This window comes from Salmo salar, chromosome 12 (assembly GCF_965601325.2).
Source record: "Salmo salar chromosome 12, fSalSal1, whole genome shotgun sequence".
Taxonomy (NCBI): domain Eukaryota; kingdom Metazoa; phylum Chordata; class Actinopteri; order Salmoniformes; family Salmonidae; genus Salmo; species Salmo salar.
Window position 1 is genome coordinate 17587274 of NC_138302.1, and position 22727 is coordinate 17610000.

The 22727-nt window shown below is 44.6% G+C and overlaps 2 protein-coding genes across 5 annotated transcripts in view; one reads left to right on the forward strand and one right to left on the reverse strand.

The window, feature by feature from the left end:
- Positions 1-2960: 2960 nt before the first annotated feature.
- On the reverse strand, positions 2961-21556 carry slc26a11 (solute carrier family 26 member 11). Of its 4 annotated transcripts, none has more exons than XM_045690862.2 (18): positions 21305-21556; positions 19213-19418; positions 18648-18780; positions 17804-17912; positions 15960-16152; positions 15681-15766; positions 15529-15608; positions 12337-12479; positions 12077-12255; positions 11462-11534; positions 11133-11244; positions 10732-10787; positions 7545-7685; positions 7217-7344; positions 5967-6066; positions 5696-5829; positions 4726-4813; positions 2961-4141 (listed from the first exon to the last, which is right to left on the reverse strand). In XM_045690862.2, the coding sequence occupies exons 3-18, from the start codon at positions 18773-18775 to the stop codon at positions 4089-4091; spliced, it is 1803 nt and encodes a 600-aa protein (XP_045546818.1). In that variant the 5' UTR covers positions 18776-18780; positions 19213-19418; positions 21305-21556; the 3' UTR covers positions 2961-4088. The 4 variants fall into 4 exon arrangements, with proteins under 4 accessions (XP_045546818.1, XP_045546817.1, XP_045546820.1 ...); XM_045690861.2 differs by having other exon boundaries at positions 18648-18813; XM_045690864.2 differs by having other exon boundaries at positions 19213-19279; positions 21305-21512.
- A 123-nt stretch (positions 21557-21679) lies between these two features.
- Positions 21680-22727, forward strand: part of sphm (N-sulphoglucosamine sulphohydrolase) — a 14426-nt gene continuing 13378 nt past the window's right edge. Inside the window, 3 exon segments of the mRNA NM_001140312.1 lie at positions 21680-21984; positions 22191-22351; positions 22680-22727. The exon segment at positions 22680-22727 is cut by the window's right edge and continues 58 nt beyond it. Of these exon segments, the coding sequence (NP_001133784.1) occupies positions 21894-21984; positions 22191-22351; positions 22680-22727 (300 nt within the window). The 5' untranslated portion in view covers positions 21680-21893.

The window sequence follows — 22727 nt, forward strand, 5'->3', positions numbered from 1 at the left end:
TTTTTTCGCTTCTAGTTGAACACGTGACATGCTGTTACAAATTAGATTAAACTAATTTCAGTTTTCCTGCATTAATAACAAAGTAATATGACTTGTTTGACTTGAGGTACTGGGCCTAGCCTGAAAAGACACCTTGAGACCCTCCCATATACATAGTTAGGGGTCAGAATGGTACGGCTGTATGAAAGTAATGGATTACATCAGAATGGTACAGCTGCATGAAAGTAGTGGATTACATCAGGAAGTATGATTTTGTTGACTTTGTTGCATCAATCCCTAGTGTTGTGGAAAATTACAGAATTAGTCAATCTATCCCATGTTTTACTGCTTAAAGATCAGTCTCGTTATATGCTAGTGTTTTTCTAACCTGATACAAACTTGTCTTTGTGTGACTTAGTCATAAGACTGGGCGTATAGCTAAGATCTGTTAGGTGCGACCGCAGCATGTGAGACATCCCGTGAGTTAACTATCTGCAGGAAGTCAGCTGTGTGGGACCTTGCAAGAAGGAGGAGCACATTATAGTGTGAACTGTGACAAAACGCAGTTATACGGTTGAGCCCTCGTGCTATCTTAATATGCACAGACAAACCAATAGCCTTTTACACTATGTTCCGCCCCTGTTTCCACACATCTGCTAAGTTACCACGTAGACAAGAGGTTGTACTTTTTCTCAAAAAAAAAAAAAAAAAAAGACCCGACTATGTTTGTTAAGCTTTCAACTCTAAACCGTTCTTGGTAATGGTTGATTGCTTCATTTGTGCAAATCTTATAATAAAGTCGTTGTAAGAGGAATCTGCAGTCTCTCTTTTTCTATAGAATTGCTACCACACTAGTTAGACATAACCTTGTTTGGTAGCTGTTGACTCCTAAAGTTCAGTAACATAACAAATCTGTCTGACCATGTTTTTTTATTAACATTAGAGAGAAAGTGAGCACATTTTCAACCCCAAAACAGACACTTTATTAAAAAAAAAATGTGTGAATGTGCACAATCATGAACAGCAGTAAGTTATGTGAGTCTGTTGTACTGAATCCAGGGCTCCCGAGTGGCGCAGCAGTCTAAGGCACTGCATCTCAGTGCTAGAGGTGTCACTACAGACCCTGGTTCGATTCCAGGCTGTATCACAACCGGCCGTGATTGGGAGTCACAACTGGTCTATACATGGACGTCAGGCTCAGTTGGTTCTGGATCCCTCTGGTAACAACACAGAAGTTTTATTAATTTACATGTGGGTCTATGTTGCTTATGGTGATAAACACTTGAGAAAACAGCACCAACGTATCAGACCAGCCTTGAACTGTATTGGTTAATTTATGGACTCTTTCTCTTAGACATAACGTCAGAACCCTTAGTGGATTTGGCTATTTCAGCCACACCTGCTGCTGACAGGTGTATAATATTTTGCACACAACCATGCAATCTCCATAGACAAACATTCGGAGTAGAGTGGCCTTACTGAAGAGCTCAGTGACTTACAACGTGGCCACCTGTGTCAAAGGATGCCACCTTTCCAACAAGTCAGTTCGTCAAATTTCTTCCCTGCTAGAGCTGTCCCGGTCAACTAAGTGCTGTTATAGTTAAGTGGAAACATCTAGGAGCAACAACGGCTCAGCAGCAAAGTGGTAGGCCACACAAGCTCACAGAACAAAACCCCTGAGTGCTGAAGGGCGTAGCGCGTAAAAATCGTCTGTCCTCGGTTGCAACACTCACTACTGAGTTCCAAACTGCCTCTGGAAGCAACGTCAGCACAAGAACTGTTCCGCAGGAGCCTCATGAAATAGCAGAGCAGCCGCACACAATCCTAAGATCCCCATGCGGAATGCCAAGCATCGGCTGGAGTGGTGTAAAGCTCGCCACCATTGGACTCTGGAGCAGTGGAAACGCATTCTCTGGAGTAATGAATCACGCTTCACCATCTGGCAGTCCGACGGACGAATCTGGATTTGGCATATGCCAGGAGAACGCTACCTGACCCAATGCATTGTGCCAACTGTAAAGTTTGGTGGAGGAGGAATAATGGTCTCGGTCTGTTTTTCATGGTTCGGGCTAGGCCCCTTAGCGTTAAGATTTCCCTTCACTGGAACTATAGCATACAATGACATTCTAGACAATTCTGTGCTTTCAACTTTGTGGCAACAGTTTGGGGAAAGCCATTTCCTGTTTCAGCATGACAATGCCCCCGTGCACAGAGTGTTGATTTTGTCCACCCACACCAGATGCAATCAGGAGACGCAGGTTGAAATATCAAAACAAACTCTGAACCAACTAGATTAATTTGGGGACAGGTCGAATTTAGCTAGCTTGCTGTTGCTAGCTAATTTGTCCTGGGATATAAACATTGGGTTGTTATTTTACCTTAAATACACAAGGTCCTCTACTCTGACAATTAATCCACAGATAAAAGGCTAAACCGAGTTAGTTTCTAGAAATCTCTCCTCCTTCAGGCTTCTTCTTCTTTGGACTTTATATGGCAGTTGGCACACAACTTTAAGGTGCATTACCACCACCAACTGGACTGGAGTGTGGACCTCAGTTCATCTTTCAATCACCCACGTGGGTATATGCTCCTAAAAACCAATGAGATGGGAGAGGCGGGACTTGCAGCGTATCAAGCGTGACAAATAGAATCAAGTTCTATTTTAGCGCCTGGCTACGCAGACGCTCATTGACTCACGCAAGCAGTGTGGGTGCAATGATTGAATTGTATGTGTACATTTATTTTGCAACGCTCACACGTTACATGCTGACCACACTGCTTGTGCACCATAGCACGCATTCATACCTTAATAGAAAATGACTCAAGTAAAAGTGAGTCACCCAGTAAAATACTACTTGAGTAAAAGTCAAAGTATTTGGTTTTAAATACACTTAAGTATCAAATGTAATTACAAAAATATACTTAAGTTTAAAAGTATAAATCATTTCAAATTACTTCTATTAGGCAATCAAACAGCACAATTTTCTTTATTTTATTTATTTATGGCTAGCCAGGGGCACACTCCAACACTCAGACATCATTTACAAATGAAGAATTAGTGTTTAGTGAGTCCTCCAGATCAGAGGCAGTAGAGATGACCAGGTGTGTGAATTGAACCGTTTTCCTGTCCTGCTAAGTATTCAAAATGTAACGAGTACTTCTGGGTGTCAGGGAAAATGTATGGAGTAAAAAGTACATCATTGTCTTTAGGAATGTAGTGAAGTAAAAGTAGTCAAAAATATAAATAGTAAAGTACAGATACTTTAAAGTACTACTGAAGTTGTTTTTTGGGTATCTGTACTTAAGTACTTTACACCGCTGGTTAATTCACTGCATACATTAAGTTTGGAGCTGTATACAAATCGTCAGTTTTATCAAATACATTTCTAAGTAAGAATTAAAAAGTTTAAAAGTGTTAAATTATAATAATTGAATTAAGGGCAGGACATAGGCACTTGATCACGTATCAAAAACTATTTGGAATGTGATTTTCTTCTTATGGTCATGATCGTACAGGTAAATACACACAACTTCTCATCCAATAGAGGCAACCAATAAAGCACAATTGATCAATATGAAAGGGATCAATAATTGATCAAGCAAATGTATATAATATATTATATGTATTAATGTGTATAAGAAGAACATTTAAAACCAAAGTTGCAATAGTGGAAGTATCTCCCCAGTCTAAGAATATTTGACACGTCCCATACCAGCTAGAGCCCTAACGCCTATGTAAATCAAATCAAAACATTAGATGGGTATTAGACATACAGTAATATCTCTGGACAGGCTAAGTGCTATTTACTCCATATTGCTTACACCTATCCACACACACACTGACTCAGATGTCAAGGGTTTCCCAATCCTGGTCCAGGGGACCCAAGGCGGTGCACACGTTTTGTTTTTAGCTTAATTCAACTAATCAACTTATCAAGCATTTGGTTGAGTCAGGTTCGTGAGTGCAAAAACAAAAATGTGCCCCCCTTAGGGTCCGCAGGACCAGGATTGGGACACACTGGGGTAGGGGCCTGGAAAGGATTTGGAATTTTGATTTGGAACACAAACAGGAAGTTAAGTGCTGAGGGGGTGGGGCTTCTTTCCTTACATCACTTCCTGAGAAGTGATTTCCCCTCCTCCTGTTCCTCTGTGTACGTTGGCTCTGAAGGGGTTAACACACAGAGCAAACGTGTTAAAACAGACCCAGGATAAAGGTAGTGTGTTCTAGCTGTTCCTGTAAACTTCCAGTCATTGTGCTAACGCTAGTTAGCAATGGGCCAGAAACTACCTTCAACTAACTTCAAACTGCACACAGAGACATTCAAATGTCCATTAGTGAAAGAAACCACAAAACCTACTCTAGACTTGATCAGTGTCTACAGATAACTTCAACAACATGAAAGTCATTATAAAAGCTACAAGATGAAACCGATCACACAGCAGCATATTCAAAGTGGAAAAGCATAAGAGATCGGTTCTCATACTTGGTTAAAAAACAGGGGGTTGACAACCTGTCAACTGCTTGACAGCCAATCAATGGGTAAGGTGGAGGGACATTCATGGCCACCGCTGTACCCCGATTGGTCCAGATCCATACCAATCATTCTGATTTCATTGTCAGTGTCCGTTGACTCGAGTGTAATTGCTGCAATCAGCAGGGATTGGTTCAGGACAGCATAAAAAAATATATATATCACTGTTCTCGTCCGTGATTTGTTGGTTGTGGTGTCAGTCACTGAGCGTTACCCGATAGGATGGTTAGTGCCGCCTCCACACTGGCGGTGTGTCTAAGATCCGGCAGATCTGCTGCCAACAGGACCTCCAAGACCGAATACTGAGAGAGAGACAGAGTGAAGAGAGAGAGAGATGCAATCAGTCTGATTATACTTCATCATTGGTAGTCAACCAATGTACCTGCAGGCCAGAACACACCCAGTCAGTCAGTCAGTCAGTACCTGCAGGCCAGAACACACCCAGTCAGTCAGTCAGTCAGTACCTGCAGGCCTGAACACACCCAGTCAGTCAGTCAGTCAGTACCTGCAGGCCAGAACACACCCAGTCAGTACCTGCAGGCCAGAACACACCCAGTCAGTCAGTCAGTCAGTACCTGCAGGCCAGAACACACCCAGTCAGTCAGTCAGTCAGTACCTGCAGGCCAGAACACACCCAGTCAGTCAGTCAGTACCTGCAGGCCAGAACACACCCGGTCAGTACCTGCAGGCCAGAACACACCCGGTCAGTACCTGCAGGCCAGAACACACCCGGTCAGTACCTGCAGGCCAGAACACACCCGGTCAGTACCTGCAGGCCAGAACACACCCAGTCAGTACCTGCAGGCCAGAACACACCCGGTCAGTACCTGCAGGCCAGAACACACCCAGTCAGTCAGTCAGTCAGTACCTGCAGGCCAGAACACACCCAGTCAGTCAGTCAGTCAGTACCTGCAGGCCAGAACACACCCAGTCAGTCAGTCAGTACCTGCAGGCCAGAACACACCCAGTCAGTCAGTCAGTCAGTACCTGCAGGCCAGAGAAGATGAGTCCGACCCCTCGTAGTCAGAACACACCCAGTCAGTCAGTCAGTCAGTCAGTACCTGCAGGCCAGAACACACCCAGTCAGTCAGTCAGTACCTGCAGGCCAGAACACACCCAGTCAGTCAGTCAGTCAGTACCTGCAGGCCAGAACACACCCAGTCAGTCAGTCAGTCAGTCAGTACCTGCAGGCCAGAGAAGATGAGTCCGACCCCTCGTAGTTTGAACTGTCGTAGCAGGTCCCTGAGCTCGTTGACAACTGTATAGTCTACAGTATTGACATGATGACAGTCAAGGACCACTGACCTAGGAGGAGAGGCTGAGGGAGACAGGGAGGGGGGAGAGGAGAAGGGGGGGGGGGCAAGCACAAGAGGAGGACAGATTAGTCTCCCTACGCAGACGGATTGCCTCCCACATTAACAATGTTCCAGCATTCCAGAATACACATTCTCTTACCCTGTAGTGCCTGAGTGTATAGGACAGTGTTGAGGTACTCTGTCGAGGGGAAACTAAGTCCACTATCTAACTCCATCACCAGAACACCATGATCACACACCTGTACACACAGAGAGAACACACACCTGTTACACACACACACACACACACCTGTACACACAGAGAGAACACACACCTGTTACACACACACACACACACACACGTACACACACACAGAGAGAACACACACCTGTTACACACACACACACACACACCTGTACACACAGAGAGAACACACACCTGTTACACACACACACCTGTACACACAGAGAGAACACACACCTGTTACACACACACACCTGTACACACAGAGAGAACACACACCTGTTACACACACACACACCTGTACACACAGAGAGAACACACACCTGTTACACACACACACCTGTACACACAGAGAGAACACACACCTGTTACACACACACACACCTGTACACACAGAGAGAACACACACCTGTTACACACACACACCTGTACACACAGAGAGAACACACACCTGTTACACACACACACCTGTACACACAGAGAGAACACACACCTGTTACACACACACACACCTGTACACACAGAGAGAACACACACCTGTTACACACACACACACACACACGTACACACAGAGAGAACACACACCTGTTACACACACACACACACACACGTACACACAGAGAGAACACACATCTGTTACACACACACACACACCTGTACACACAGAGAGAACACACACCTGTTACACACACACACACCTGTACACACAGAGAGAACACACACCTGTTACACACACACACACCTGTACACACAGAGAGAACACACACCTGTTACACACACACACACGTACACACAGAGAGAACACACACCTGTTACACACACACACACACACACCTGTACACACAGAGAGAACACACACCTACACACCTGTTACACAGACACCTGTTACACACACACACACACACACCTGTACACACAGAGAGAACACACACCTGTTACACACACACACACGTACACACAGAGAGAACACACACCTGTTACACACACACACACACACACACACACACGTACACACAGAGAGAACACACACCTACACACCTGTTACACAGACACCTGTTACACACACACACACCTGTACACACAGAGAGAACACACACACACACACGCTCACATACACACAAATGAATGCATGCACACATGCGCGCGCGCGCGCACACACACACTACCTTTATGCTGGGCCTGGCTACATTGTAGAGCAGCATGAGTCCAGAAACAACTACACCTCCCACAATGCCGTACTGCACCTCCCAGAAACTCAACAGGAAGGTGGTCAGGAACGGCACCAGGTCAAGCTCTGAGACACACACACACACACACACACACACACACACACACACACACACACACACACACACACACACACACACACACACACACAGATTTGAAAACACACACATAGATTTGAAACACACACGACACACAAATATGTAAAAACTGAGAGACAAACACATACAAACAGATTTAAAAACACACACACACACACGCACTACTTACTGCGTATCCTCCAGAACTGTATGACGACACGGTAGTCGACCATGGGAGCCACAGCACAGATGATGACTGCTGCCAGAGAGGCTTTCGGGATGTAGTAGAATGCTGGCATCAGGAAGGCCAGGGACAACAGCACTACCACACCTCAACACCAGACAGATACCACACATTAATTACAGTATACTAACTACTACACAATACCACACCTCAACACCAGTGGGCGTCAGACACTACACAATAATTACAGTGTACTGCAGTATTATACAGTAAACTATACTACTAGTCTAAAATCGTGGCCAAAAGTTGAGAATGACACAAATATGAATTTTCACAAAGTCTGCTGCCTCAGTTTGTATGATGGCAATTTGCATATACTCCAGAATCTTATGAAGAGTGATCAGATGAATTGCAATTAATTGCAAAGTCCCTCTTTGCCATGCAAATGAACTGAATCCCCCAAAAACATTTCCACTGCATTTCAGCCCTGCCACAAAAGGACCAGCTGACATCATGTCAGTGATTCTCTCGTTAACTTGTTGGGGCCAGGGGGCAGTATTTGCACGGCCGGATAAAAAACGTACCCGATTTAATCTGGTTACTACTCCTGCCCAGTAACTAGAATATGCATATAATTAGTAGATTTGGATAGAAAACACTAAAGTTTCTAAAACTGTTTGAATGGTGTCTGTGAGTATAACAGAACTCATATGGCAGGCCAAAACCTGAGAAGATTCCATGCAGGAAGTGGAAATCTGATTTGTGGAATCACCTTCAACACTTTGCCTATGAAACACACCGTGAGTTAGGATTCATTTAGCACTTCCTAAGGCTTTCACTAGATGTCAACAGTCTTTACAAAGTGGTTTGAGTCTTCTCCGGTAAAAACTGACGGAACGAGAGGCCTGGAAAGCTGGTCATAGGGGGAGGGCCATTACTACTATGACGCGGGCGCCCGTGGGTACCCTCTTGTTCCGAAACGTTTAGTAAGACAATGCAATGTCTGCCTTGAATATTATTGAAGCTCTGATTGAAAAAGGCCCTAAAGATATGTTATACAACGTTTGACATGTTTGAACGAACGTAAATATATATATTTTTTGCACATTCGTGACGACAAGTCCCGCGCGCTTCAGTACATTATGAGTAGCCTTCGGAACGCGCTTACAAGAAGGAGCTATTGGGACATAAATTATTAACTTTTTAGAACAAAACTACATTTGTTGTGGACCTGGGATTCCTGGAAGTGCCTTCTGATGAAGATAATCAAAGGTAAGGGAATATTTACAATAGTATATTTGATTTTAGATGGTTCCAAGATGGCGCTAACCTGTATCGCCTAGCCTATTTTTCTGAGCATAGCACCTCGTTTATTGCAAAGTGTGATTTCCCAGTAAAGTTATTTTTAAATCTGGCAATGCGGTTGCATTCACGAGATGTTAATCTATTATTCTTTGAATGACAATATTACATTTTAACAATGTTTTCGAATAGTCATTTTGTAAATTGTAGCGCTGATCACCGGAAGCATTTGAGGGAAAATATTTTCTGAACGTCACGGGCCGATGTAAAATGCTGTTTTTATATATAAATATTAACTTTATCGAACAAAAAACTGCATGTATTGTGTAACATGATGTCCTAGGAGTGTCATCTGATGAAGATTGTCAAAGGTTAGTGCTGCATTTAGCTGTGTTTTGGGTATTTGTGATGCATGCTAGTTGCTTTGAAAATGGCAGTGTTATTATTTTTGGCAGGGTACTCTCCTAACATAATCTAATGTTTTGCTTTTGCTGTAAAGCCTTTTTGAAATCGGACAACATGGTTCGATTCAGGAGAGGTGTATCTATAAAATGGTGTAGAATAGTCATATGTTTGAGAAATTTAAGTTATAGCATTTATGAGGTATTTGTATTTCGCGCGACGCGATTCCACTGGCTGTTGACTAGGGTGGGACGCAAGCGTCCCAGGTTCCCAGACAGGTTAATCAAGGATCATCAAGAACTTCAAGGAGAGCGGTTTAATTGTTGTGAAGAAGGCTTCAGGGCGTCCAAGAAAGTCCAGCAAGCGCCAGGACCGTCTCCTAAAGTTGATTCAGCTGCGGGATCGGGGCACCACCAGTACAGAGCTTGCTCAGGAATGGCAGCAGGCAGGTGTGAGTGCATCTGCACGCACAGTGAGGCGAAGACTTTTGGAGGATGGCCTGGTGTCAAGAAGGGCAGCAAAGAAGCCACTTCTCTCCAGGAAAAACATCAGGGACAGACTGATATTCTGCAAAAGGTACAGGGATTGGACTGCTGAGGACTGGGGTAAAGTCATTTTCTCTGATGAATCCCCTTTGGGGCATCCGGAAAAAAGATTGTCCGGAGAAGACAAGGTGAGCGCTACCATCAGTCCTGTGTCATGCCAACAGTAAAGCATCCTGAGACCATTCATGTGTGGGGTTGCTTTTCAGCCAAGGGAGTGGGCTCACTCACAATTTTGCCTAAGAACACTGCCATGAATAAAGAATGGTACCAACACGTCCTTCGAGAGCAACTTCTCCCAACCATCCAGGAACAGTTTGGTGACGAACAATGCCTTTTCCAGGATGATGGAGCCTCTTGCCATAAGGCAAAAGTGATAACTAAGTGGCTTGGGGAACAAAACATCGATATTTTCAGTCCATGGCCAGGAAACTCCCCAGACCTTAATCCCATTGAGAACTTGTGGTCAATCCTCAAGAGGCGGGTGGACAAACAAAAACCCACAAATTCTGACAAACTCCAAGCATTGATTATGCAAGAATGGGCTGCCATCAGTCAGGATGTGGCCCAGAAGTTAATTAACAACATGCCAGGGCGGATTGCAGAGGTCTTGAAAAAGAAGGGTCAACACTGCAAATATTGACTTTGCATCAACTTCATGTAATTGTCAATAAAAGCCTTTGACGCTTATGAAATGCTTGTAATTATACTTCAGTATTCCATAGTAATATCTAACAAAAATATCTAAAGACACTGAAGCAGCAAACTTTGTGGAAATTAATATTTGCGTCATTCTCAAGACTTTTGGCCACGACTGTACAGTACAATACTACAACAACATTGCAGTACAGTACAGAGAGAGAGAGAGAAAGAAAGAGAGAGATGGATGGATAGGAGAGAGAAAGGGAGAGAAATGGAAGGGAGATTTGTAGTAAATTCTGTCTTACCAGTGACTATACCTCCGGCTGGTGTACACACCCCTGTCTGGGAGTTCACTGCAGTCCTGAACATGGGTAGATTATACATTAGCGTGTATAACACACAAACACAAAATACACAGGAAACACGACACACCCGCACATTAGTGATGTCAGTATCGTGACACTCCGATACCAGATTTTCCATGGCAAAAAATAAAACACGAAGCAGACTAAACTCCTTTAAAACCTACTTTTGTAACATATTGTGTGCTATAACTTGCAAAATAAACAAATGTGATTCTGGGCGACAACATCAGGCTGTTTCAAACATTAGGACTGTTTCAAGAGCTTCAGTCCGCTTCATGTTGTGTTTCCTTACTTCCTAGTAACGCCACACTGGTGTCATGGCAACACTAATGCACACACACCTTCCGAAGCTTCCTGTGACCGGATAGGCTGAGACGAAGGATCCCATGATGTTGGTTAGACCAATAGCAAACAGTTCCTGGTTGGCATCGATCCTATAGTCATTCTGACTGGCTGGGGATTCAAATCAAATCAAACTTTATTCAAAGTGCATTTAAACTCACTTAACAGCAAAGAAGATAGAGAAACAGAATAATTATGCAAGATTCTTTAGATATTCCATCCTCAATGTGACTTCTTTGGTCAAATAAACATTTAACAACACAAGTTGGTACAGAAAGAGCACACCAGTATCATGGCAGAAAGACACACACACACAGAAGGCTCTCACCGAAGGCTTTAGCGATGGCAATACTCTCCAGTACTCCCATGAAGGGGATGACAGCCAGCCCTCCTCCAAAATCCTGCCACGAGATTGGTCAGAAGGGGTTTTCAATCACTCATATCTGAGATGTGCTTGGACAACAGGGTTCTAATGACTAATTACTGTTCCCTGATTGGCTTAGCATACTGACCAAGAGCGACTGGGGACCTTTGCTGTAATAGCTACTTGTTACTTTTCACTGTAACCTAATTGGAAAACACAATACTGTGACAACTCAACACTAACAACTCAATACTGTAATATCATTGGTTCAGCTCACTCTCCCCAACGGTAATAACTAAATTCCGTAATATAATTGGTTGACACCCACTCTCCAGTGTCAACTCTGTATCCAAATTGGTCCATCCCCCTGTCACTCCCCCACTCTGTATCCCTATTGGTCTGTCCCCCTGTCACTCACCAACTCTGTATCCCTATTGGTCTGTCCCCCTGTCACTCCCCCACTCTGTATCCCTATTGGTCTGTCCCCCTGTCACTCACCAACTCTGTATCCCTATTGGTCTGTCCCCCTGTCACTCACCAACTCTGTATCCCTATTGGTCTGTCTCCCCCGTCACTCACCTCTACGATCTCTCCGAAGCTGATGCTGGTACCGTTGGGCGTGGTCTCGGAGAGGGGAGGGGCTCTGAATGGCGGCAGGCCCTGGGACGTTTTCCCGGTAATGGTGAAGACCGGTGAGCCAAACGCGTTCCATGAGAACGCCACGAAGGACGCCGCCACTACGACCAACGCATTACGCACTGAGGTGGGGAGACACACACATTATACTCTCTCACACACACACACACCACACACACACACACACCCCCCCAGGTACTGACCGGTAGCGATGCCCCAGACCAGACTGTGAGCAGCCCTGGTGAGGGGGGTGTCCTGTTCTGACGGGGGTTCTAGGGTACTCTTCATCCACTGCAACATCACCAGCAGATACAGACACAGCAGACCTAGAACCACATCTCCTATCCTACACACACACACACACTACAACGATATTACACACACACACGTTACAACGATATTACACACACACACACACACGTTACACACACACACACACGTTACAACGATATTACACACACACACACTACAACGATATTACACACACACTACAACGATATTACACACACACACACACTACAACGATATTACACACACACACACACTACAACGATATTACACACACACACTACAACGATATTACACACACACTACAACGATATTACACACACACTACAACGATATTACACACACACACCGATATTACACACACACACCGATATTACACACACACACTACAACGATATTACACACACACTACAACGATATTACACACACACACACTACAACGATATTACACACACACTACAACGATATCACACACACACACACTACAACGATATCACACACACACTACAACGATATCACACACACACTACAATGATATCACACACACACACACACACTACAACGATATTACACACACACACTACAACGATATTACACGCACACACTACAACGATATTACACGCACACACTACAACGATATTACACGCACACACTACAACGATATTACACGCACACACTACAACGATATTACACACACACACACGTTACAACGATATTACACACACGTTACAACGATATTACACACACGTTACAACGATATTACACACACACACACGTTACAACGATATTACACACACACACACGTTACAACGATATTACACACACACACGTTACAACGATATTACACACACACGTTACAACGATATTACACACACACACGTTACAACGATATTACACACACACACGTTACAACGATATTACACACACGTTACAACGATATTACACACACGTTACAACGATATTACACACACGTTACAACGATATTACACACACACACACGTTACAACGATATTACACACACACACACGTTACAACGATATTACACACACACGTTACAACGATATTACACACACACGTTACAACGATATTACACACACACGTTACAACGATATTACACACACACGTTACAACGATATTACACACACACGTTACAACGATATTACACACACACGTTACAACGATATTACACACACACTACAACGATACACACACACACTACAACGATACACACACACTACAACGATACACACACACACTACAACGATACACACACACACTACAACGATATTACACGCACACACAACAACGATATTACACGCACACACACGTTACAACGATATTACACACACGTTACAACGATATTACACGCACACGTTACAACGATATTACACGCACACACTACAACGATATTACACGCACACACTACAACGATATTACACGCACACACTACAACGATATTACACGCACACACTACAACGATATTACACGCACACACACGTTACAACGATATTACACGCACACACACGTTACAACGATATTACACACACACGTTACAACGATATTACACACACACGTTACAACGATATTACACACACACACTACAACGATATTACACACACACGTTACAACGATATTACACACACACACACACGTTACAACGATATTACACACACACACGTTACAACGATATTACACACACACACACACAACAACGATATTACACACACACACGTTACAACAATATTACACACACGTTACACAAACACACATTACAACGATGTTACACAAACACACACACTACAACAATATTACACACACACACACACACACGTAACAACAATATTACACACACATACAAAAGTGTAGCCTACTGTAGGCCTACTCTACCTGGTCTCAGGTCTCCTGTAGAAGGTGTAGACCTGTCCTCTACTCTACTCTACCTGGTCTCAGGTATCCTGTAGAAGGTGTAGACCTGTCCTCTACTCTACCTGGTCTCAGGTTTCCTGTAGAAGGTGTAGACCTGTCCTCTACCTGGTCTCAGGTATCCTGTAGAAGGTGTAGACCTGTCCTCTACTCTACCTGGTCTCAGGTTTCCTGTAGAAGGTGTAGACCTGTCCTCTACCTGGTCTCAGGTATCCTGTAGAAGGTGTAGACCTGTCCTCTACTCTACCTGGTCTCAGGTATCCTGTAGAAGGTGTAGACCAGTCCTCTACTCTACCTGGTCTCAGGTTTCCTGTAGAAGGTGTAGACCAGTCCTCTACTCTACCTGGTCTCAGGTATCCTGTAGAAGGTGTAGACCTGTCCTCTACTCTACTCTACTCTACCTGGTCTCAGGTATCCTGTAGAAGGTGTAGACCTGTCCTCTACTCTACCTGGTCTCAGGTTTCCTGTAGAAGGTGTAGACCTGTCCTCTACTCTACTCTACCTGGTCTCAGGTTTCCTGTAGAAGGTGTAGACCTGTCCTCTACTCTACCTGGTCTCAGGTTTCCTGTAGAAGGTGTAGACCTGTCCTCTACTCTACTCTACCTGGTCTCAGGTATCCTGTAGAAGGTGTAGACCTGTCCTCTACTCTACCTGGTCTCAGGTATCCTGTAGAAGGTGTAGACCTGTCCTCTACTCTACCTGGTCTCAGGTTTCCTGTAGAAGGTGTAGACCAGTCCTCTGTTACCTGGTCTCAGGTATCCTGTAGAAGGTGTAGACCTGTCCTCTACTCTACCTGGTCTCAGGTATCCTGTAGAAGGTGTAGACCTGTCCTCTACTCTACTCTACCTGGTCTCAGGTATCCTGTAGAAGGTGTAGACCTGTCCTCTACTCTACCTGGTCTCAGGTATCCTGTAGAAGGTGTAGCCGCCCCCCCGGCCGGCCGGGGGGCCGCCCACCACCTGGTCCGGTCCGGGGGTGACCGCCCTACGCACCTGGTCTCAGGTATCCTGTAGAAGGTGTAGACCAGTCCTCTACTCTACCTGGTCTCAGGTATCCTGTAGAAGGTGTAGACCTGTCCTCTACTCTACCTGGTCTCAGGGTTCCTGTAGAAGGTGTAGACCTGTCCTCTACTCTACCTGGTCTCAGGTTTCCTGTAGAAGGTGTAGACCTGTCCTCTACTCTACCTGGTCTCAGGTATCCTGTAGAAGGTGTAGTAGACCTGCAGGAAGAACTCATGAGGTATGTCCTTCAGTCCCAGCACATTCTGGAGACAAAACAACACTGGATTAACACTGTCCTCACACAGGGATGGTGTGTGTGTGTGTGTGTGTCTCACCTTGACTTGACCGAAGCCTATGGTTACCGCGGCAGCACAGGTGAAGCCTTTGATCACCGGAAAGGAGATGAAGTCCAGAAGAAATCCTGAAAGCAGAAATTATCTAGAAATAGAACTACGAGGGTGATCTAGAACCAGGACTACGAGGTTGATCTAGAACCAGGACTACGAGGGTGATCTAGAACCAGGACTACGAGGGTGATCTAGAACCAGAACTATGAGAGTGATCTAGAACCAGAAGTGATCTAGAACCAGAACTATGAAGACATTCTCCCCTACCCAGACGTAGTAGAGCCATGGCGGTCTGTATGGTTCCACAGAGCAGGGTGAGGAGGACGGCTCGGACCGGGTCTCCCCCCACGTAGGAGGCACACAGCAGGGACATGATGGCAGTAGGACCCAGGGTTACATCCTTGGAGGTCCCCAGAAACGTATAGATGAACCCACCCATGAAGGCGGAGTACAAGCCATACTGTAGAAAGGGGGATAATTTGACTTAAAGGAAGTAGAGAGAGAGAGAGCACTTCCTAACCTCCTGCCAAATGTATAACCATATGAGAGACACATATTTCCTTCAGATTACACAGACCCACAAAGAATTTGAAAACAAATCCAATTTTGATAAACTCTCATATCTACTGGGTGAAATACCACAGTGTGCCATCACAGCAGCAAGATTTGAGACCTGTTGCCACAAGAAAAGGGCAACCAGTGAAGAACAAACACCATTGTAAATACAACCCATATTTATTTATTTTCGATTTTGTTCTTTAACTATTTGCACATCGCTTCAACACTGTATATAGACATAACATGACATTTAAAATGTCTTTATTATTTTGGAAAATGTGTGAGTGTAATGTTTACTGTTAGTTTTTAGTGTTTATTTCACATTTGTTTATCCATTTCACTTGCTTTGGCAATGTAAACATATGATTCCCATGCCAATAAAACCAATTGAATTGAGACAGAGAGAGAGAGAGCTGGGTAGGAAACAAAAAGAGAGTAGAGGAGAAGTGAGGGGGATTGTAGGAGACAATGGAGGGAAAAGATGTCAGGTAACAGGTAAAAGAATCCCAAGGTAAAGCTGTAGTGTACTAAAACATGAGAGGACTTGATGACTATGGTCTATAGACACTCAGGCCTATGAACTGTGTCCCAACTGTGTCCCTATTCATTCCCCCATAGGGCTCCGGTCAAAAGTAGTGCACTATATAGGGAATAGGGTGCCATTTGGGATGCAAACTGAGGTCTATAAAGCTATATGATCCAATAACATGTTCAACATTACACTCAACTATGCTTACAGTGAGGGTTGGAAAATGTAACAACACAGGTGTGCCAAACGTTTAGCAATACAACACTAGAAACAGCATGTGATCCTTCTGGCGTGAGAGGCCTTGTCCCAGATATATAGCAGGTACTTCTACTACCACTCACCAGTACAGGTAGGCCTAACTATTTAACCCTGACTCCTCCCTCTCACCTGTACAGACAAACCCCCGCCACTGGCTCCTCCCTCTCTGGCTCCTCCCTTGCCCCCAGCTCCTCCCTCTCACCTGTACAGACAAACCCTGCCCCCAGCTCCTCCCTCTCACCTGTACAGATAAACCCTTGCCCCCCCCTCTCACCTGTACAGATAAATCCTGCCCCCAGGCTCCTCCCTCTCACCTGTACAGATAAACCCCGCCCCCAGCTCCTCCCTCTCAACTGTACAGATAAACCCCGCCCCTGGCCCCTCCCTCTCAACTGTACAGATAAACCCCGCCCCTGGCCCCTCCCTCTCAACTGTACAGATAAACCCCGCCCCTGGCCCCTCCCTCTCAACTGTACAGATAAACCCCGCCCCTTGCCCCTCCCTCTCAACTGTACAGATAAACCCCGCCCCTGGCCCCTCCCTCTCAACTGTACAGATAAACCCCGCCCCTGGCCCCTCCCTCTCAACTGTACAGATAAACCCCGCCCCTTGCCCCTCCCTCTCAACTGTACAGATAAACCCCGCCCCTGGCCCCTCCCTCTCAACTGTACAGATAAACCCCGCCCCTGGCCCCTCCCTCTCAACTGTACAGACTATGGTCTATAGACACTCAGGCCTATGAACTGTGATCCATCGGATCTCTCACCTGCACAGGTAGGCCGGCCACCTCAGCATAAGCCAGGGCCTGTGGTACGGTGGTTAGACCCACGGTGAGACCTGCTATCAGGTCCATCTGGAGCCAGCTCAGCCTGTACCTGGAAGTGGAGAAAACACAGAGACTTGTGTTAGCATCCCAAGGATTTAGATTGAAAGAGAGAGAGACAGAGACATATTTGAAAGTAAATAAATAACATTCCGAGAACATGCTTCTATAAGACTTTTAATAACCCTGCTAGTTTAGTTAAGTGTTCTGAACTCCCAGCACAGATAAGCATATGAATTTCCATGTGTCCTAAGTATCAATCATATAAATACATTTCTTTTTTATGATGGCAAGGCGTCAGTGAGATTCAAATCTATGATCTTCTGTTCTCTATCCATGGAATTAGTCCACTGCGCCACCAGGATGCAGCTAGCATGCCATGTTTTATTAACTCTTACAAAGCTGTTCATTTTAGTTAATTTAGACCCCATATCAAAGTAATTAACCACTCATTAAGATCAGGTTTGGCCAATTAGTGGGCACGGCCAACAACTGAACATGCGTAAAAAGATAAAGGATAGAGTTTTGTTGACGCTGAGAACGGAATGTATATGTTTTTAAATAACATTCTTAGAACTTTAATGTTTTCTTGTGGTTTTTATGGAAGGTTTTCTTAATGTTCTGAGAACATGACTTTAAATAGAACCATGAGGAAACCTGTAGAAAACGTAATGCTGAAGTACTGACGTTTCCACCTAAGAAACACATGGTTCTCAGAACATTATGTGCTAGCTGGGCAGCCTTTGTCTCTCATCACCAGAGAAAGAGATGAGGGTGGGACACCTACTTGGGTAACCAGGTGAGGATGGGGAGCCAGGCCTGGAGGGTTCTGTAGGAGCAGCAGGAAGCCATTCTCTCCCCCAGAGAGGACCTTCCAATCTGAGGCCCGGGCCGGTCCACCAGGGGCTCCATCATGTTGCCTGGAACCAGAACGGAACAGGACAGAGGAGGGTCTGTAGTTGGTGAAGGGGCGAACATGAGATGGAGAGTAGGCGGAGAGATGTTAATGCAGACAGAGAGCAGAGTCACAGACAGACAGGCAGACACACACACACAAAGTGCTGACAAGCAGACTTTGAGACTACAGTACACACACACACACACACACACACACACACACACACACACACACACACACACACACACACACACACACACACACACACACACACACACACACACACACACACACACACACACACACACACACACACACACACACACACACACACACACACACACACACACACGAAAACCAATCCAATGTCACCATTCCATAGACACACAAACAGGCAAAACCAGGAAGGTACTGTAGGTGGCAGCAGTAGGCCAGGTAGGTTGTGTTTGCTTACCTCAGTCCTCAGGGTGGGTGAGGTTCAAACCAGACTATAATATGACATCCACGTCTTCTCACTCCAACTAGGCAGGTAAAAGACAAAACACCAAGAGAATCACCAACGTTCCCAGAACCGTCAGATCTCAAATCATTCTAGGATCCAGAAAGGCAAGATCCTCCCAGTGCGTCTCCATTCCATTTGTGGAATTACTGGTGCACTCACTGTGATAAAAGAACAGAAAGAAAGTAGAAAAGTGGTCAATTAAATCCAGCAATAAAAGCCAATAAAGAATGAAGACAAAGATAGTAAAATAGAGGACATACTGTAGTCTCCTGACAGACTTAAAGGAAAATGGTTTTGCTTGTCAGCAATCGAGTTTTCAAGATAAGCTACTTGCAAAATACAGAAATCATCCCCGTATGACGTATTCGGCATCATATGGTGATGATGTCTGTATTTTGAAAGTTGCTTATCTTAAAAATTGGATTGCTGACTAGCAAAACATGTTGGGACTATGTCAACAATGGACTAATGAAACAAATACTGTACCAAAGGGTAGTTTTTGGGTGGAGTTTTCCTTTAACTATTAAAATCCTACCCACAAGTGTGAGATTTATATCAGGGTGCCAACCAAGATGAACTAGACTGAGCTACGTGCATTTATCAGTCAGTATACTGTACTCTACTTTCATGAGTTCTACTGTACTGCCAACAGAGCATGAGCAAAATATTTTTGGCTCACTTATTTATTGAATATATAGTTTCTAAATTCAGTCGAGGCAAAAGAACATACACAGCCTAACATACGCAGATTGATTTAACTATCACCATGCCAACCAACTCCATTTACAATCTATGGCTATGGTATCACCATGTCAACCCACCCCATCCCATTTAGAATATATGGCTATGGTATTACCATGCCAAACCACCCCACCCCATTTAGAATATATGGCTATGGTATTACCATGCCAACCCACCCCATTTAGAATATATGGCTATGGTATTACCATGTCAACCCACCCCATTTAGAATATATGGCTATGGTATTACCATGTCAACCCACCCCATTTAGAATATATGGCTATGGTATTACCATGCCAAACCACCCCACCCCATTTAGAATATATGGCTATGGTATTACCATGCCAACCCACCCCATTTAGAATATATGGCTATGGTATTACCATGTCAACCCACCCCATTTAGAATATATGGCTATGGTATTACCATGCCAAACCACCCCATTTAGAATATATGGCTATGGTATTACCATGTCAACCCACCCCATTTAGAATATATGGCTATGGTATTACCATGCCAACCCACCCCATTTAGAATATATGGCTATGGTATTACCATGTCAACCCACCACATCCCATTTAGAATATACGGCTATGGTATTACCATGTCAACCCACCACATCCCATTTAGAATATATGGCTATGGTATTACCATGTCAACCCACTCCATCCCATTTAGAATATATGGCTATGGCGCTGGCTGGCAAATTTAATTGACACTGGCTAGCCACAATCACATGACAATTTTGTTGAAGATCTACTTTACAATTTGCATTCTGGTCTCATACAGTTTTACATTTGTCATTGGGTCCACAGTCATTTTCATAGCTGCTCAGGCCTCAGGCAGGCGCACACACACACACACACACACACACACACACACACACACACACACACACACACACACACACACACACACACACACACACACACACACACACACACACACACACACACACACACACACACACACACACACACACACACAGGTATGTACGGTCTGCACCAGGAAGTCCATCACTTCAACTCGTTTGACGGAGTACAAAGCCTACCTCTACTGCTGGGCCAAGCTAACATACGCACAGGTAGGTAACACACATTCACCCTTCACACTCATCATCATCACACACACACACACACACACACACACACACACACACACACACACACACACACACACACACACACACACTGTACAGATACACGGACAGATACACGGACACACATACTGGACAGCAAATACTGACTGGCAATAAAATAATCCAGGGGAATGGACACAGAATTAATTACTTAAATAGACAAACCTATTTCCAGGCGTTCTATTCTTTATGAAACGCCTGTGTTCTTCAATCCCAATACATCTGTTCTTTCGTTTCCTGACCGCAGCAACTAAGCGAGGTCAGCAACATAATCACTGCAGTTACTTCAAAACCACTTCCCTTAAATGTAACTTGTGCTGATCAACCAACCACCTTCCCTAAATGTCACTTGCGCTGAGCAAGGAGAAAAAAAAAGAGCGACTTCCGTTGCGTCCACTCTTCTCCGGCAAAACTTAAACACTCCGGCTCATGTGACCACGATCATGTGACCAAAGTGGGCGGGGTTTGAAAAGCTGTGTTTGCGCTGCTTCCGGGAGTAAATGAAATTGATTTTCACACTGCAGTTTCTTTGATAAAGAGAAAACAAAATATTGATTATTGCGAGAGTAATCAGTAAATAGAGGATAGGCTTACTTCAATGTAGAATATGTCAATAATGTCAAACAAACACTTTGACGGTAGTGTTTGAGATAAGCTTTATAGAGCTGATGCTATATTTTCTTAAAAAGTGGACTCTGCAATTTACTGCAACTGAAAAGGTTGTGTTTATGATTTTGAACTTTATGAGACGGATATGGCCGTTGGTCATAATGTGTTAGTTTTGTTGCTGGCGGTAATATGCTGTGTTGGAGAGTGCAAGAAGAGAAATGTTCTTCTTATTATCGGTAAGTCTCTTTATGCTTTGGGTTATATTAACTGCAGTTGCTTTCATCAAATATCCGTGTTGTCACTGCGTGTCAATGAGTTCGATCAGATATATTTGTGAGTTTTTGACATCAGTTGATCTACTTAGCTACTAGGTCTACACACTTCATCCCCCCCCTTCACTTTCTCTCCACTCCCCCACTCCCTTCCTCCCTCGCTCTCTCAGCGGACGACGCAGGCTTCGAGACGTCGGTCTATAACAACACCGTGGTCCGTACGCCTCACCTAGCCGCCCTGGGTCGACGCAGCCTGGTGTTCCAGAATGCCTTCACCTCCGTTAGTAGCTGTTCTCCCAGCCGATCCACCATACTGACAGGCCTGCCGCAGGTAGGTGTGTGTGTTTCTTGTGTGTGTATAGACAGAGAAAGCAAGAGCGAGAGAGAGGAAAAAGTGTGTGTGTGGTGTGTGTTCACCTCCTCCTTATGGGTCCTGGTCAAAAGTAATGTACTAAATAACAGGGTGCCCTTTGGTACACACTCCTATTGTAATTTTTCTTCATGACGCATACAGCAACATAAAGTGGCTACATCCCAAATGGAACACTATACCCTATACAGTGCACTACTATTGACCAGAGCCATATAGGGAATAGGTTGCCTTCCAGGGCAGGTCTAATATTCATCCATTTTGTTTTCCCGTGTTCCTCTGTCCTCAGCATCAGAATGGTATGTACGGCCTGCACCAGGGAGTCCATCACTTCAAC

What these genes read in the sequence shown, in the direction of transcription:
- slc26a11 (XM_045690862.2), bottom strand. Translation starts at nt 18,775, where the DNA reads ATGATGGAGCCCCTGGTGGACCGGCCCGGGCCTCAGATTGGAAGGTCC. An exon ending in TAGGCTTCGGTCAAGTCAAG is followed by an intron (nt 15,609 to 15,680) that starts GTGAGACACACA and finishes TTTTGTCTCCAG; the next exon opens with AATGTGCTGGGACTGAAGGA. An exon ending in ACAGTTCTGGAGGATACGCA is followed by an intron (nt 7,345 to 7,544) that starts GTAAGTAGTGCG and finishes TGTGTGTCTCAG; the next exon opens with AGCTTGACCTGGTGCCGTTC.